Source organism: Fukomys damarensis, unplaced genomic scaffold, assembly GCF_012274545.1.
Source record: "Fukomys damarensis isolate Sample0158 unplaced genomic scaffold, DMR_v1.0_HiC HiC_scaffold_11, whole genome shotgun sequence".
NCBI classification, from domain to species: domain Eukaryota; kingdom Metazoa; phylum Chordata; class Mammalia; order Rodentia; family Bathyergidae; genus Fukomys; species Fukomys damarensis.
Window position 1 is genome coordinate 18,429,277 of NW_022900923.1, and position 16,406 is coordinate 18,445,682.

The 16,406-nt window shown below is 44.0% G+C and overlaps 1 protein-coding gene across 4 annotated transcripts in view; it reads right to left on the minus strand.

Annotated features, from left to right (window-relative positions):
* Positions 1-16,406, minus strand: part of Tnr (tenascin R) — a 407,880-nt gene that overhangs the window by 71,678 nt on the left and 319,796 nt on the right. For 3 of the 4 annotated variants that reach the window (XM_010630206.1, XM_010630204.1, XM_033762105.1), the window contains 3 exons: positions 10,708-11,272; positions 7,285-7,761; positions 752-1,015 (listed from right to left, as the gene is read on the minus strand). In XM_010630206.1, the coding sequence (XP_010628508.1) occupies positions 752-1,015; positions 7,285-7,761; positions 10,708-11,206 (1,240 nt within the window). In that variant the 5' untranslated portion in view covers positions 11,207-11,272. Of the gene's footprint in view, positions 1-751; positions 1,016-7,284; positions 7,762-10,707; positions 11,273-16,406 lie in introns of those variants that run through there. The other variant, XM_019208352.1, reaches the window with a different exon arrangement.

A 16,406-nucleotide genomic window follows, 5' to 3' on the forward strand; every position in this document is an offset into this window, starting at 1 on the left:
TACATATAAAATAGTGGTTCCCTCTCTCCTATTGAATGTTAATAATTTGTAAGTCATCTTTTCTATTTTTCCAAGCTTATATCAAAGCTTATATAAATACAGGAGTATTTCTCTGGTGTAATTAAAAACTGTCCATTCCTTATCCTTATGGAGATCAGTTTAGCTTGTCCTGGGTTTCTCTTTCCTCTCTTCCAGTGAATCTTTCTCAGTTATGTTCTAGAACTTCAACTTTTATAACTCATATGGATCATCAAGATATTTTAGTACACAAAAGAGTATAAAGAATTATATCACCTCTCTATCAGAAGTGGATGTTGTCAGCTGTGGTTTTAAACTAGATTTTTTCCTCACTCTGCTATACACTTACCATCTGTAAGGTAGCATTTAGTGCTTGATTATTATACATCCTATTACATATCTCCTGGTTGTGAATCCCTGACTACATTCAAAGTCAGTATAAATCTCATACTTTCTTTGACTTCAAATAAGAGTCTAGCTTATATCGTCAGTATCCAATAATTAAAGTACTTTTTGTTCTTTTGGTTCTATAATTTGGAAATGTAATCAGGAGTGGCTTTAAGTGCCACACCTTTTCCTTTTCCTAAGTGGGTCACGTTTGAGTTCTCTTCCCTTGAGATCAGACCATTGTAGGAATCCCCAAAGAACTGAGAAAAGACACTGCTATCATGAATGCCCATGGTCTCATGGGGGAGAAAAGAAAAATGAGGCAGGATGGGGGAATGGTACGTACGAGTGGCCACCTTGGCAGTGATGGGAAGGCTGAGGATGTTGCTAATGACAGCGTAGACGCTGATGTTGTAGGTGAGACCTGGCTCCAGCTCCGTGATGGTGACACCACTCCAATCTCCAGGCACCCGCTGCTGGAGCTGGAGGCCCCCCAGGGCCATCGGCTGGTAAGAGATCACATATTCCGTCACTGCCATCGGCCCGTCCCATTCCAGCTCAATGGACCTGTCGCTGATACCAGCCACTCGCAAGTCCTCTGGAGGGGCAACTACCGGGAGGCAATACACAGACAGCATGAGCTCAGAGGATTGCCTTTCCACCCCGGATGTCTCTCCCCCCATGCCACGTCTATATGCTCTGCTGGGCTCAAGTGATTCAGTGATTTGCAGTAAGTTCTTGTACTTCCTGTCCTTATATCCCAGTCTCCGTAGGCTACACATTAGTGTTGTGCTGTTACTGGCTTGTAAAAACTGACTGTCACATTTTCAGGAATTTGGCAAGACTGTTGTTAGATCATGATATTTAAAGAGGAAATTATATAAACTTACAGTTAAGTAACTTCTATTAAAACAAAAGGTAATAAATGCTCAAGACACATTTAAATCATTTAAATACATTTTACCATCGTCTCTATTCTGAAAGTGACTTTTGTGTGTTGTGCGTCTCAGTATCTCCATATTTGGTGATGTCATGTTGGAGGTTTGAAATTGGTCACAGAGAAAGTATTTATACCATGGAAACTATTAAATGCTACAAATCAAGGCTTTACTTCTTTTTTCCTTTCATGAGCCAGTTGTTAGATATTTTCTAGCACACTATTTGCCAAAAGTTTTGGTGATTAATATGCTACTGTCATCAGATTGCCCGGAGAGCCAATTTCTGATTTGACAAGTAGAAATACTCGTTGCTGGTTATATTGCAAATTATAAGGAGCTGAAACAGTAAATCCTATATACTGAGGCCTGATTAAAGCATTTAGTGTTTTCCCTTTCAAAAGAAGGCTACTTTAAGTTTTAAAAGAAATGTAACTTGTGTCAAACTAATTTTCATTAGCCTTGACCTTGGAGATGATGACCAAGAAGCATTTGTGAGAGCTTTGATTTCATTCTTGTCTGATTTCTCGAATGCTACTCAGAGTTATCCAAGGTTAAACCACACTGAAACAGCCTTGCATGCATGATTCCCTTGAGAAGTGAACCTTCATCACCGTGTGGGCATCAAATAATTGAACCTTTAAGACTAATTAGGAGGCTAACCGGTGTGTCTGTAATTGGATCTGCTCATGGATTAAGTCAAAGATCAAGCCAATATTTAAATGGTTCAAAATTAATTTATACATTTACAGGAGTAGTAGAGGCTTTGGTTGGTGAAAGAGTTGTTGTTGGGTTAGAATATCTCTACCCTTTCACTTTTCCAAGTGAGTGCGCCCAGGCCAGCTGCTTTTCACAGGACAGTGTGACTGGAGAGCACCTGGCTCTTGGCGCTCACAAGTGAAACCTCAAATCCTCTGCAAAGGCAGAAATGAGAAGCCCTCTAACTGATCCCAGACTTGAAGGAGAGAAATTAACAGAATATATTTGCCACATAGGACATTTGCTCTGACTGCTTTTGCTCATAACCATTCATTGTATAAAAACACATGAGAAAGAAGAATTTATTCTGATCGAAGATGGCAAATGTGAACTAAACAAAACTTAAAAAATTACTTCAAAAATTTATGAAACTAAAAAGTATAAATGACATTTAAATAATTAGGCCCTCCAGTGTTTTTTATAAGCTTGCATCATTTATAATTCTGACATTATTAAAGCTGTGAACTGCTCTAAGACCTTGAGGTCTGCCTGTATAATACGTATGGAGTGACTCCTAGATCCAAGGAAGGATGGGTACATAGTACAAACAGTATTTGGCATGATTATGCTGAACTTTTGTTACGTACCAGACCCAATGCTAGTTGCTTTAGTGAAGATCATCGTGTTTCAGCCTCTTACCAACGTAATGGGATAGTAATTTTTATTATGACTAATATTTTATCTGTGAAGAAACAGGGTCACATGGTACACAAATTCAGAGAGTAGGGTTTTAACCCAGGCAGAATGACTCTAAAATCTCTTAGCCAATATACAGTTCCAGCTTTCATGTATATAACATTTCAGTCTTTATCATCTAAGTATACTTTTCCAGGTAGACCATCTACCTATATGCCAAACAACAATTTAAAGAAATCCTCTAATAGCAGCCCTACGAGGCCGTTTGGGTAGATGTAATTGATCATGTCAGCTTTACAAAAGAGAAACTAAAGCTCAGTTGAGGATGGGTCAAAAGTCAGGGAGCTGGGCTGTAGCAGCATAGATTCTCACACCCAGATGTTCTCCATATTGAGTTCTTCCTCCTACAATTTATAGAGCAGGTTACAGATTGCACTCGATGGCTGCCCTCATTTCTACACAGTCCCTCCACATGCATGCATTAGAATCATTTGGATGATCACACAAGATGTTGTCTCCAGACTGGTGCTCATCTTAGAGATAAGACGATGCTTCAAGACATTTTTTTTTCTAGTACCTGCTTCTTGTAATCAAACACCCTGACTCAGAGTTTCTTTCGCAGGACTGTTCCAGTCATGATGACAGAAATGGTCATTTCAAGTCATCAGCAACTCTTAGGGCAAGGGGGACAAGTCAGGGTATTCCTTTTTGTTTTTTTCTTCCAGAAAATAAAGTTAATAATGACTGCAGAGGGTGGATTAAGCAGAACATTTTAGAATTTTAAAGCAAAAATAAAATGCAGAAGTTTTTATCTTGTCAGTTTGGTGGAGACCTGATTCTGGTGGTGAACACTGCCTTAACTTCTGACCCAGAGGAACACCAGGTGTCACTGATGGTAGAAGCACTCTCAGGAGAGGTGGCTCAGTGGAGGAGACCATCATCACTTGCCTCATAAATCAACAGTAGCTGCTCACATTGGGTATTAGTAATCCCATTCAAATAAAATGATGTTTAACTGTAAAGCAAACTATAACAGAGGCTTATGCCATAATGATGGCATCTATGGTGGTGCAAAGCATTCTCAGTCTTAACTTTCTATGAAGATCCAACTTTGACTTTGGGAAGATCAAAGAGTAGGCTGCTAAAAAAGAAGAAACTTGAAGAATCAGGGTTGCTTATCTGTGAAGTAGCCAAACCATTTATGTTTTAGATTTTTCCATCACTTTTTCACTTAGAGGATGAGAGCATTTGAAATTGGTTCCACAGTATGTATTGTTTCAAAGAGAAAGTGGCTTCAGGTGCCAAAGCTTGGGCCAGCTGCTATCCTAACAGAGATAGAGACTATGATGCTGAGTCTCTGCAGGTCTGACTGACGTCCAGGGCAGGGCTTTCTGGATGGTTTCAAGTCCCTGCCCTGGTGGTCCTTCACTCTGCTTACTCACAGGGAGTTGTGGTCAGCTCACTGGCCACCTGCCCCTCAGCTGCACCACCGGGAATAGATGCAGACAAATGGTTCTGCGTGCTTCTTCACCGCATCTTTAACACCTAATTTTTATCATTTGATAGGGCTCAGCTTTCACATCAACAGATTACTTTGTGTACGTAGCTTTAATATTTTTATCCCTCAATTCTGTTCTACTTAGCATCTCAGAGAGGATTTAAAACAGCAAGGAGCTGGTAGGAGACCAGGGTTCTCATTCTTACTCTGCCATTAATGAGCTGTCTGGCTCAGGGAAAAATCTTTCTTCTCTCTGAATTGCTGCTTTTTAAATCTGTGAAATGAGAAGCTTGGAGTAGTTTTTTTCTAAGGCCTGTTTTAAGGGCCCATATTCATGATTTTTTGTTCTATTATCTTTACACGAGAAGAGGATGGTGGCAGAAAGCTTGAGATCTTGTTCCATGACACACAGTGAACAAAGACCAAGGGTAGGAGTCAGATAGTGGCCTTGCTGTCACTCTTACATTGCATTCAAGTCCTGGGGACCTAGGGAGCTTCAGAATGAAATCTACACAATGGGCAGCTATTTTCCATGTCCTTGCCTAAGAGATAATGATGAACTCCAAGGAAGTTCACTCTGTGCTCTGCGTGTTTTCTCCCTCCTAGACCTTCTCTCTCCTCTCTGCACTCCTGGAAGCAGTGGGAGGAGCAGTGCCGTCCTGTGTGCACCTCGGCAGAAAGGTCAAACGGTGGGTGAATCAGCCCCTCTCCTACAGCCTTTGCACAAAGAGCAAGCAGAGGAGCACTTCAGCTAATGACCTAGATACTTCTCAGGAAGAGACCTGTGGCATTTGGTTTGAAAGGCAGGCATGAAGAGCAGTTCCTCCTACAATGAGAGGTGGCTCCAGGGTTGCTATAGAAACTGATGGAGATTATGCAACTGTCCTTCCTCACATGCCCTGGGAACCTCTAATGTAATTTATCAGGGCCTACAAATCCTTCCTCCAGCAGCAGAGGTAATGTATTGGAGGTAACGCGCTCATAGTTTGGACTCAACCCAGCTGTAGTTACTCTAAAACAGCTGCTCATTCTTTCGTGACGGGACCAGGTTTGTCTCTAGTTCAGGTTGAGCTCTAGCTTAGATCAAGAATTTGTTTGCAAGTGGATCCTTCCCCGCAGAAAAGCAGGTCAAGTACAGGACAGGTATGTGCAGGTCTCTAAGGAAATATAGAACTAACACAATGACGGCCTACACTGAACCTTAGCATTCTCCAAATGGGCCTCATGGGGCCTCACCCACTATGTAGGAACTAGGTTACGCTTCCGCCTTCAGTAAGTGCCTGGTGACTTTGAGTTCGGAAACACCGAGGCTTAACTTCTGCATGAACCTTGCTTTGGAACAATTTGGTGAAATAACTGCCGTTTTAGAAAGACATGTCTATTCAGTGAACAAAACCAAGAGGCTAAAGGAAATGCCTGAATATAGAAAATATAGTATAGGAAGAATGAAAAAAAAAACACTTCCTAATGAGTGGATTATTGTCCCCCCCCCATTTCCTAATTGTGACTGGTCTTAGAAGAATTTAAGTTGAAGTCATTCGTTGCCGTTCGATGCGAATTGCTGATGACACTGGCTTCCTCGGGTTGGGGTTCTCCCTTAGAAAAATTCCTAGAATTGTTCAGTTAGAAGATTTTAAAGTGTTTGTTTGTTGCTATTTCTTCTTTTAGAATTTCCCAGTGGGTGCTCCAATCTTTAAATAGAATGATCAATTACTTAATCTGAACTGTTCAAAGCACAAATTTATCAGCAATTGTCACTGATTCACCCAGAGAAGATTAAAAAATAGTGAAATAATGAAAATAACCGGATGTGAGTGCAAAACATCCCGTTGTGATTACTGGTATCCTTCTTGCAGCCAGCGCTAGAGCTCCCCCTCAGCACGCCCTTCCTGTCGGTTTCCATATTGTGGTCGTATGTATATGGGTTTGGTTCCTGTTTGTGCTATAGTCACCTGGAACAAAATGAATCATAGCCTCTCAATATCCTGTGCTTGTTAGAATGTTAGTTATTGTTTTCAGTGTTTTGTTCCTGTTTACATTTATTGCTGTTGCATCTGCATTACTACATAGTAGTAATTTTTTTTTTTTTTTTTTAAAAGGCCTTAGGTGTTTTGTTCAACCTTAGGGTTTGACCCCTGTTAAAAAAAAAAAAAAAAAAAAAAAAAAAAGGATGTAGGTGAGAACTGTTAATAATATACCAGGTCCCTCTGGTAGAAACTGCAGATTGAAATATCTAACACTTGATATTGAAAACTGAAATAGATATTAGAAATCAAAGAGGTCACCCTCGAATATGGATTCCTTTAATATTCATCAATGTTTACATTTAATTTCTTGCCTACACACACTTTTCTCCATGTGGACACAAGATCATTTTGTAAATTAATAAGATCTTGAAATGTGTAAACTCCAAGATACTCAGAGTGCATCATGGCCTAACCATCATCCTTTAAGCGGCATTGTAAAGAAAGTGTTCCTGGAGCATGGAGTCAGGTGAAAGAGACATTTTGAGGGGTGCAACTCTTTGGAATTCCTGTGAGCTTGGGAACAGCCTTGGCAAGGTGACCCCATGATCTCACCCTCTGGCTGCTATAGCTCAGGTGTGGTTTAGTGGGGCCCCTGGTGGCTTCAGAGGTGAAATTTAATTCCCATTATGAATTATTAAGATAGTGGAAATGAATCTGCTGTGGTGTTTAGAGGTGGGGGTCCAGGGAAAGTGATCAGGGTTAGATAAGGTCATCAGAGTGTAGTCCCCATGACTGAATCCTGGTGGCTTTATAAGAAGATCAGAAGAGAGACAGACACAAGTCCCTGGTCTTTTGCCATGTACTCCCCTGGGACTCTGCCACTAGAAAGCCACCACCAGATGTGGCCCTAAACTCTGGACTTCCAGAACTGTGAGCCACGATAAACGTCCTTTCTTTAAAATTCACCCAGCCTGTAGTTTTGTGTTTTTGCAAAAGAAATAATAGATAATGGCCACTTTCACCCCCTCACGGACAGTAGGGTGTTGTCATTGTTATTACCGGCACCCAGTGCTCCCCTTCCTACCTGCTGAGCAGTCAGGGCCCTGGTAGCCCTCTTCACAGACACAGAGCCCCTCCTGGCAGGGTCCTCGCCCGCTGCAGGCATTCAGGCACCGCTGCTGCCCGCAGTCCTCACCAACGTAGCCTTCCTGGCATAAACAGGTGCCGTTGGTACATCTCCCCTTCCCCGAGCAGTCCCCTGGGCACCTCAGCTCCCTGCAGTCCTCGCCCGTGTAGGGTTCTTCACAGACACACTCCCCATCCACACAGAGCCCCCGGGAGCTGCAGTCCGTTGGGCACCGGAGCTCAGAGCAGTCGTCCCCGCTGTATTCGCTGTCGCAGATGCACTGACCGTCCATGCACACGCCCCGGCTGGAGCAGCCCAGCGGGCAGTAGGGCTCTGAGCAGTTCTTGCCGAACCAGCCTTCGTTGCAGATGCAGCCACAGGACTCGAGGCTGAAGTTGCCATGGCCACTGCAGTGAGGGACATAGTCCAGTTGTCCTGGAATGGTCAAGGGGGATGTCAGAGGGCAGCAGTGGCTTCTCCTATAAATGGTGCCAGGGAGGCGAGGGTAGGGATCTCTACGCATTCTCTGATCAGATGGGAGTTGCTGAGAGTGACGCTCAACATGTCTGGTATGTATAAACTAACCAATATTTCCGCCTAATGTGGTTGCCTGTGCTTACTTAGCACAGTGCTAGGGGCAACGATGAAGGAAACCTTGCCCCTTGTTTCTAGGAGCTCAACCTCTTAGCTTGGGTTTCCTGGAAGTGGACTTTAGATGAAGAGTCATGTAAAAGCGACTTACTCAAAAATGTTTGCAGGGAAAACTGGTAGGGAAGACAGAGGTGGAGAAGAAAGGCACCCAAGTCAGGCTACATTATGGAACAAAGGCCCAGGGAGAGGAACTTGGGCTCAGTCGTGCGGGTGCTCTGGGCACAGTGCAGGTCACTTGTCACTGTGGGTCGAGGGCTGTTCCAGGGTGATTCAATTCCAAGCCCCCTGTTCTCTACTTGGCAGGCTGTGGGGGTCCAACAGACTGGGGCAAGGACTCTGACTGAGATGTCAGTTCTGGGAACAGAAGGCCGTAGGAGGGATGGGAATGAGCTAGGGTCCGTTATGCAGTGCATGGACACCTGGGTTACAACAGTCCTTCGGCTTCCCCACTGCCATCACTCACGGCTGATTCATCAAAAGCCAGTGCGCCTTGGATACTTCAAGGCTTCCTGGAACCTCCGGCTCAGCCCATTACTGTTTGCTGGGTCCCTTCAAGAGTCTATGTATGTTTCTGTCCAAGTCCTTATTATGGTACAGCTACAGTGGTTAATTTATCTGTTTCAATAAACTTAAAAAAACTCAAACTTTCCAGATATTTAGATCAGTGGCACCGTGCCCGCCTCGAAAGTGCAAGGTTCTGAGTTTGATCTCAGAAACCCCAAAAAACTGCCCTCCCCAAAAAACAAAAAATTCAGGCTCAGTACCTGCTTGGCTTCCTTCTCAGTCCTTGGCCCTGAGAATCTGAAATCTAGTAAGCCCACCTTGCCACTTCTGGCAGCCCCAGTGGCCTGAAAATATACTTCATGGCTGTTGCCTAACATAGCTCTTCCTTCTAGATTTTTTACAATCTGCCAGGCATCCTGGTGGAATGCTGGTCAAAAGTCCTTTGATGGAAGTCACTCTGGATCTGGGCATGATAGCACATGCCTCTAATCCCAGTACTCTGGAAGCCGGGGGCAGGAAGATCACAAGTTCAAGCCCAGTATTGACAACTTAGTGAAAAACTTGGCAAGACTCTGTCTCAGTTAAAAAAACCAAAAAAACAAAAAACAAAAAAAACAAAACAAAAAAGCCACCCTGACTTCTTGAGTAGCAAAGTGACCATGTCTATGACTTTGTCCTCTAGCTCCATTGAAAAGGTGAACTGTGAGCTGGGGATGTAGCTCAGCAGTCCTGAGTTTGATCCTTGGTTAAAAAAAAAAAAAAGATGAACTGACCTGTCAGTTCTTACTAATGAACGGAAAACTGAACATAGGGAAGAACAAAAAGGGAAAAGAAAAAAATGTGAGAGAATGAAAAGATGAAAATAAAGTGTTTGTAGATGGGGAGGGGAGGAGGGGGTGAAGGGAGGGCAGAGGTAAGGGGAAAAAAAATGAGAATCAAGACTTGCCATGTAAAGGTACATGATCCCAACAATGAATGTAACTGTACTGTATCCCTAAATGTACCAATAAACTCAATAAAAAAAAAAAAAAAACTGAAAACTGCACTTCCCCCTTTAGTCTTACACTGGCTGTTTATGGTGTTGGCTGTCAGGAGCAGAAGTGAGAAAAACCAGGGAAACACTTCCCTATTCAAAGACTGATCTTCCTCTTGCTGTGACTCAGGAGAACGTGCCTGCTATCCTCAGGAACTGTGGGCTATCGAGGCTGTTAAAACGTCACCTTTCTTATAACCCGAGAAATACCTGAGATACTGGATCCTACATGAGTGAATACTTACACCCAAGAGAATATGACTGATGCCCCTTCCCATCAAAGAGCTTCTCTGTTTTGGATAAGAAAAACTGGGCTGGATGTTGACTGGGGTTCTGCTGATAGCAGCTATTGTTTTTATGATGCCTAGAGAAACCTTGTACAGTGAACAAACCCAGGTCACTGTAGTCTGTCACTGCTTATAGAGGAGGAAAAAGCTATGCAGCTTTCTTTGGCCATAAGCATAGATGTAGCAGAGCTAAGGTTTGCACTCAGGGAGTCTCTGGAGACTTGCTTACATTTCAGAGAGATACAGCTAAGAACTCATGCATGTTACTGTTTAGGAGGTGGGCAAGGCTAGAAGGAAAACCTCTTTCAGCCTTTTGGGAGTGGGATTTGCTCTGTGAGTGTGTGTGCAAGCATAGGTGTGCTGCATCTAGTGTGAGTGTGTGTGTGTGTGTTTGTGTGTGTGCGCGCGCGCTTATGACGGGACAGGGGCTAAAACTCCCGTCTTGCTAGAGAAGACAGGCACAGATCCTCTGAGACTTTAATGACTATCATTCACTCACATGGGAGAAGGCTGCGACTGAATGAGCAGAGCACCTGCATTCCCTAGTCCCTCAGGTTAACATGAATAGATATCAATCCAACAGCCTGTGAAAGCCAAAGATGAATGAAGACAGACATCAAATTCCCTGCTTGCCAGCCAAGTCGCTGTGCTGAACTGATGTACCATTACCTGACTCATCCTCCCCAAATCAGGTTAATGTGTTTCAAACTGGCTAAGCAGTGTGGAGGATCCCTGAACTGAATCTCTGGGGAAGAACTGCATTTAGATCTCACAGACACATTAACTGAGAGCTACAAGCAGGGACACTTTCTTGCTTGGGCCAAGGAAAGAGATGCTGAGGGTTTTCCCCTGCGCCTTCATTCATTCCCACCTCTCCTTCCCCTCCGCCAGCCCTTCACACCCTACCTGTGGCGGCGCCTTCCTGGCAGCAGTTGCTGGTGCACTGGTCCCGCAGCACTGACACCTCCCTCTCCAGCATCTCGATCCGGCTCAGCAGCTCCCGTAACACATGGCTTGAGCTGGCACATGGGCAGGCCTTTTTGGGGAGGTTGATCTTGTGGGTGAAGGTGACCTGGCTCTCCTGGTCTGAGGTTTGGCCCGTGTACTCTGCCAGACCCTCATCTTCCGCACTCACCTCCTGCTCAGCAGAGGCCTCCAGCCCCGAGGAGCAGAGGCTGTCCAGGGGCACGTTAATGTTGTACACATGGTTGAAGACCACAGGTTGCTCTTTGCTGGATGTGCTGTAGTTGCCAATGCCTCCTTCCTCCTCCACTGCTTGTCTCTGGACCCTTTCTGTGGTCACCTCCAGCTGACACTCTGAGGGCTTAAGCATGGAGCCCAGCAGGATCAGGTTGACGCCAATGAGCACGTTCTTTAGGACTACCGTTTCCCCGTCTGTCCCCATCCTGTCCTGTCTGCTTCGGCTCAGTTCTGGGGCAGCTTGCAGTATGCAGCACGGAGTGGAATGAGCCTGCAAAGAAATGAAGAGAACAGACAAGCTGAGACATGCGCCTGGGCACCATGGCACCACCCTACAGAGATCCTCAAGGTGGTGCGGAAAGGACAGTAACTGTCAGAGTCAGAAGGCTCAGAACTCTGTTCCCTGGAGGACTGGACCCCTGGCAGTGGGCAATGCTTCTGCATAAGGGAGAAGCACTTGAAGGGGGACTTCATGGAAGGCACACAGTTCCTAGATGACAATTACGGTGATGGGACTGTGGCGCCTTGGGTGTCCTCTCATATCTTTCTAGATATTTATTATGAAGGTGCCTCACCAACCACTTCCAAATAACTTATTCATTCCCTCCTTTTTTTTTTTTTTTTGTACTGGGGATTGAACTCGGGTCCTTGTGCTTGCGCTGAGCTAAATCCCCGGCCCTTATTCATTCCCTCCTTTAAGCTCATGTATTCAATACAGGCTGACTTTAAAACAACCAACCAGGCACATAATATCGTTCCAGGTAATTGTGACTGTTAATTATCCTTGGGTACATTTGTGATTATCTGGGTCTCTGTGAGCTGAACTTTCTTTTAATCTTCTCATTAGCACAGTTCCAGTGCTCTGGATCACAGGTGCCTTTCTTCTGAGGTCTTGGTGAAATTGCTAAAATAATAAATTAGCTTGCCTGTTGGTTACCTAGTCACCAAGAATCATGGAGCACGATAAATTCACGGTAATAAAAATCAGTTTAACAAAAATTATATTCCCTTTTCATTCCTCATGTAAAAGAGAAAACAAACCTACAAACGTTGGTCTTTAAGGCAAGGTCAGAGTACCAAGAAAATTAACAATTTAGGGAACAAGTAAGAATGACTACGAATCTGAGGAGAAGGTAAGAAGTGGCGGCTGATAGCAGACCGTGCTGCACACCTCACATACAACCTTACCCGGCCTCAGTGCAGTCCTGTAATGGTGTGTTATGATCGTGCTCAGCTTTCAGTGGGGCAATTTCTGCCTGGGGAGGTGAAGATTTGAATGCAGGCCTGACGGGCCCCTAAACCTGGGCTCTCAACGACGTTCCTGGAGCCCTTCTTGAAAAGAGTGCTCAGTTTTCTCCTGTCGCTGATGGAAATTGTGTAAATTTTCAACTCTTCCCAGAAACACTAAGATTAGAAAATTTTGTTTGGGCTGATCCATTGTGCCTTCCTCCATGAAGCATTGTGCCCATCCTACTCTCATCTTTTCTGTCCCGTTCCCTTGTCTGTGCTCCCAAATGCAGGGAGAGTTAAGTTCCCACGATCCCCCTTCTTTAAGGTCCTGCCGTGCTTCACCAGCAGCTTCTGTCACCTGCTTTTCCCCACCTGGCCTGCTAGGTCCACTCTGGGGTCTTATCTGCAGCATGTGGCTGTGTGTCCAGGACAGCGAAAGTGCTCAGTACATAGATTTTGAACGGAGGGGCACATATATGAAAGGATGAATAAACAGATGAATTAATGAATAAGTGCTCAGCGGCCAAAAGGTCGAATCATTCTCCAGTTCATTTAATCCCTCTCTATTAACCCGAGTTATTCGCCGTTCTCTTCAATTTCAGCTCTGGGCAATGTCCACGGGTTGATTTCATTGGGAGTTACACACTGTCTAGGTGAGTAGCATAAAAGCACGTTTGTTACTCAGCCCTTATGTGATGCACCGGACCGCAGGCTGTCCCTGTTTCCACCTGAGAGAAAGCAGAGCAGGCTAGAATTGCTGAGACCATGGACTCCAGGTCAGACTGCTCAGGCTCAAACCACTGGCCCTCCACTGTGCAGCTGTGGAAGCTCGCTAACCTCGCTGCTTCTTCATTTCCCTATGTATAAAGTGCAGATAACGACAGTGTCTACCTTAAAGGATGCAGTGCTGATTGCATTTTTATGTACAATACTTGCCCGGTAACTGTCATTAACTAAAATAGATAAATATGGTTTGCAATAATTATTCTGGCTCTTCTTCTATTTAAGGACCACCCTGAAATTGTTGGAACACATGAAATGTCTTATTCATCAGTGGACATCAGGTAAGCTTAATCCTTAGCATGTCTGTGATCAAAGATTGGCAAAGGTCCCCAGCGTTGTGGGAGGTGGTGATCCACTGGGCACATCCTGAGGAGGTAAATCTATCTTGAAGATGTGTGGGGTGATGTGTCTAAAGCCAACTGACCGTACAACTGTAAGTAAGGTCTTCCTAAGTCCCTCTCATCTGGGGTTCCGCTTGCCTTCTCATCTTCAATGGCCCCAGCCATGGTACCCCTGGAGTGTCACTTCTGCTCTGTTATTGATAGCTCTGCCATCAGCCGTTTACTCCGAGAAGGGGGCTTGTTATCTCTCCTGCTGAACTAAAGTTCATTTATTGGACCCACGTTTTTCTTATGGGAATTATACAATTATCACATAATACCCCATAGTGCTTAATGTAGATTGTGCACAGTAAGGATAAATGATGTTAAAAATGAAAAGGAAGATGAGTGACAAGTATATCAAGAGAGAAAAATGTTGTCCAAAATAACAGAGACAAGATTCTAGAGACAAGAAAAGTTACAATTTTAGATAAGAAAAACGTGTAAGTTTTTAGTCACTGAGTAAACTTACTGCAAGTCAGTCAATAGTGTGAATTTTGTAGCTCTCAAATTATTATTTAAGCTTGGGCTTTATTAATTTGAATACCAAATGAAGATAAATAAGGGTTATTCTGCTCTGTATGACTCTGATGATTGATCACTTCTGGGTAGCTCATATATTGAAAGGGCTTAAAATATTGTCATACAAGAGGGAGAAATTTAGCATTTTGATCTAGAGACGTGAAGACTTGGGAGATATATTTGTTCCTTTTTCACTTATTCATTGGACAGATGCTTATTGAGTCCCTGCTGCATCTTAGCCCTTTGTTCACTGAAGCTACATTCACCTGGATGGGAGGGTGAGGAACAGACAATCAATCAATCAATCAATCAATAAATGCCCCAAATACTTATGCAATGCATACTATGTGATGTTTGATACGTGATGATGTTAAGTTCATTTGTGTTGACTCAGTAAGTGGTAAGTGCTATGGAAAAAAAGAAAAGACAAGGGAGCCAAGGAGGTAACTGGGTGTGTGGAGTTGTTATGGTGGTATTTTAAAGAACAAGGTCTGGAAAGGCTTCTCTGATAAGATGAGGGAAGCGGGCCACCAAGCCAGGCAAATGGCAGGGGACCCGCTGCTCAGCCATGGGGATTTGCTAGTGTGAAGGCCAAGGTAGGATGGACCTGGAGAGTCCCAGTGACAGTATGGCCGGGCCAGGTGAGGTCACAGAGAAGCGGTAGGTCCAGATCATGGAGAGCCCTGCAAACCATGGAAGGACTCTGGCCTTCCCTGTGGACCTATGCTTACTGTTCTCAAGTGCATGCTTATAGTAAACATTTACTGTGATCTACTCCAGTCCTTAAAAAACTCTTAGTCTCAAGGAGGAGATGAAAACACAAGCAAGGAGAATGCCAATGCAGTGGGGTGATGATCACCGCTAACAGAAACATGAAGGGCTGGCCCTGTCCAGCCAGTAGGGAGAAAGACTCAGAGAGGGTGGAGTACCCATCAGTGCCTTTGCCAAACGTATCTGGTCTGGCAGTTTTCTAGCTCCCTCTCGTTGAGGTGAGACTTGTCAATAGTTTTGGCCAATGAGTTTTGGGAGGAAATGGTGCTTATCACTTTGTGTTGGCACATTTGATTGTCAAGGGGACATGTTCCAGGGCTTTCTCCTTTCCATGGTGACTGGTTGTGTACAAGATGGTGGCTGCCTGGTTGGTCTGGATCCCTGAGTGACTACAGGGTACAGAGTTGCTCTGCTGAGTCACAGTGGTTGTGCAGTGTGTGAGAGAATCCTTTGGTTTTTGAAGAACAGACTTTGGGATTGTTTTTTCTCAGAGCATAACATATATGACCAGGAGATAAAACTGAAATAGATCTTAGTAGATTACTTTTTAGACTGAGAAAGGAAAATTTCATTGTAGAAAAAAGAAATTGTATTTCAACGAGTGTGGATTTGAATGGCTGTCGAATGCTAAAGGGTTGGCGTTTTATGTGGTATAAGGTCCCAGGGAGGAAGTTTCCACCAGATGGGAGGATCTGCAAGAAAAGAAATTTTGGCCCAATATAAAGAATAGCTTCTCTAGTAGTGAGGGGTACTGGTTGTCATTGCAGGTAGTGAGTTCTGCTCACTGGAGGTATTCAGGCACAAGTCAGCACAGCTTACTGAGAATGCTGAAAAGGGTTTTTTCCAGCATCAAAGGAGACTAAATGGGATGAAAATGCATGTTAAGGTCTCCTCTTCCCTGGTACTTTATGAATTCATGGTGTCAATGGACTTTTAAGAACATACCCAGTATAATACTATCTTAGTTTCCTAGGACTTCCATAACAAACAACCACAGTAAGTGGCTTAAACAACAGCACCATTCTTTCACAGTTTGGGAGGCTAAAAGACCCAGATCAAGGTATTTGCCAGATTGGATGTTTTTTGAAGTCTCTGAGGGATAATCTATTCCATGCTCCTCTTGTGGTTTTTTAGAGATGGCTGGCAATCCTTGGCATCCCTAACCTTGAAGATGGATTGCCATAACCCTTACCTCTAAAATCGCATGTTCTCCCCGAGTCTTCATGTAGCCTCTTCTTATAGGTATGCCAGGCATACTGGATTAGGTGCCCTGCCTACTCCAGTATGGCCTCATCCAAACATGGCTATCATATCTGTTATGAGCCCCTTTGTAGAAGGCACTACATTCTTAGGTACTGGGGGTTAGGATTTCAACCCACAACAATTAGGGGACACAAGACAACCCATTACAAATACCAACAGAAATTGGACAAAGCTGAGCACTTTCCTTGTACTGTTTCGCTCATTTTTCACAGTGATGTTATAAGCTAGGCAGGAGTGATATTTATGAATCAGGATATTTATGGTACTGGTGCGGCTTGGGCAACAACCAATCAGAACGGGGCATCAATCCACCAAAAGGGGACATCAATCAATCAGACTTGCCGAGGACAATTAATAAAGCCTTATGGTTGTTTTTCTATGGCGGTAGGTCCTCTTTTTATTTCCATTTCTTAAGATAAGTAAACGAGCTTCAGGAAAGGCCGAAGAACTTCACCA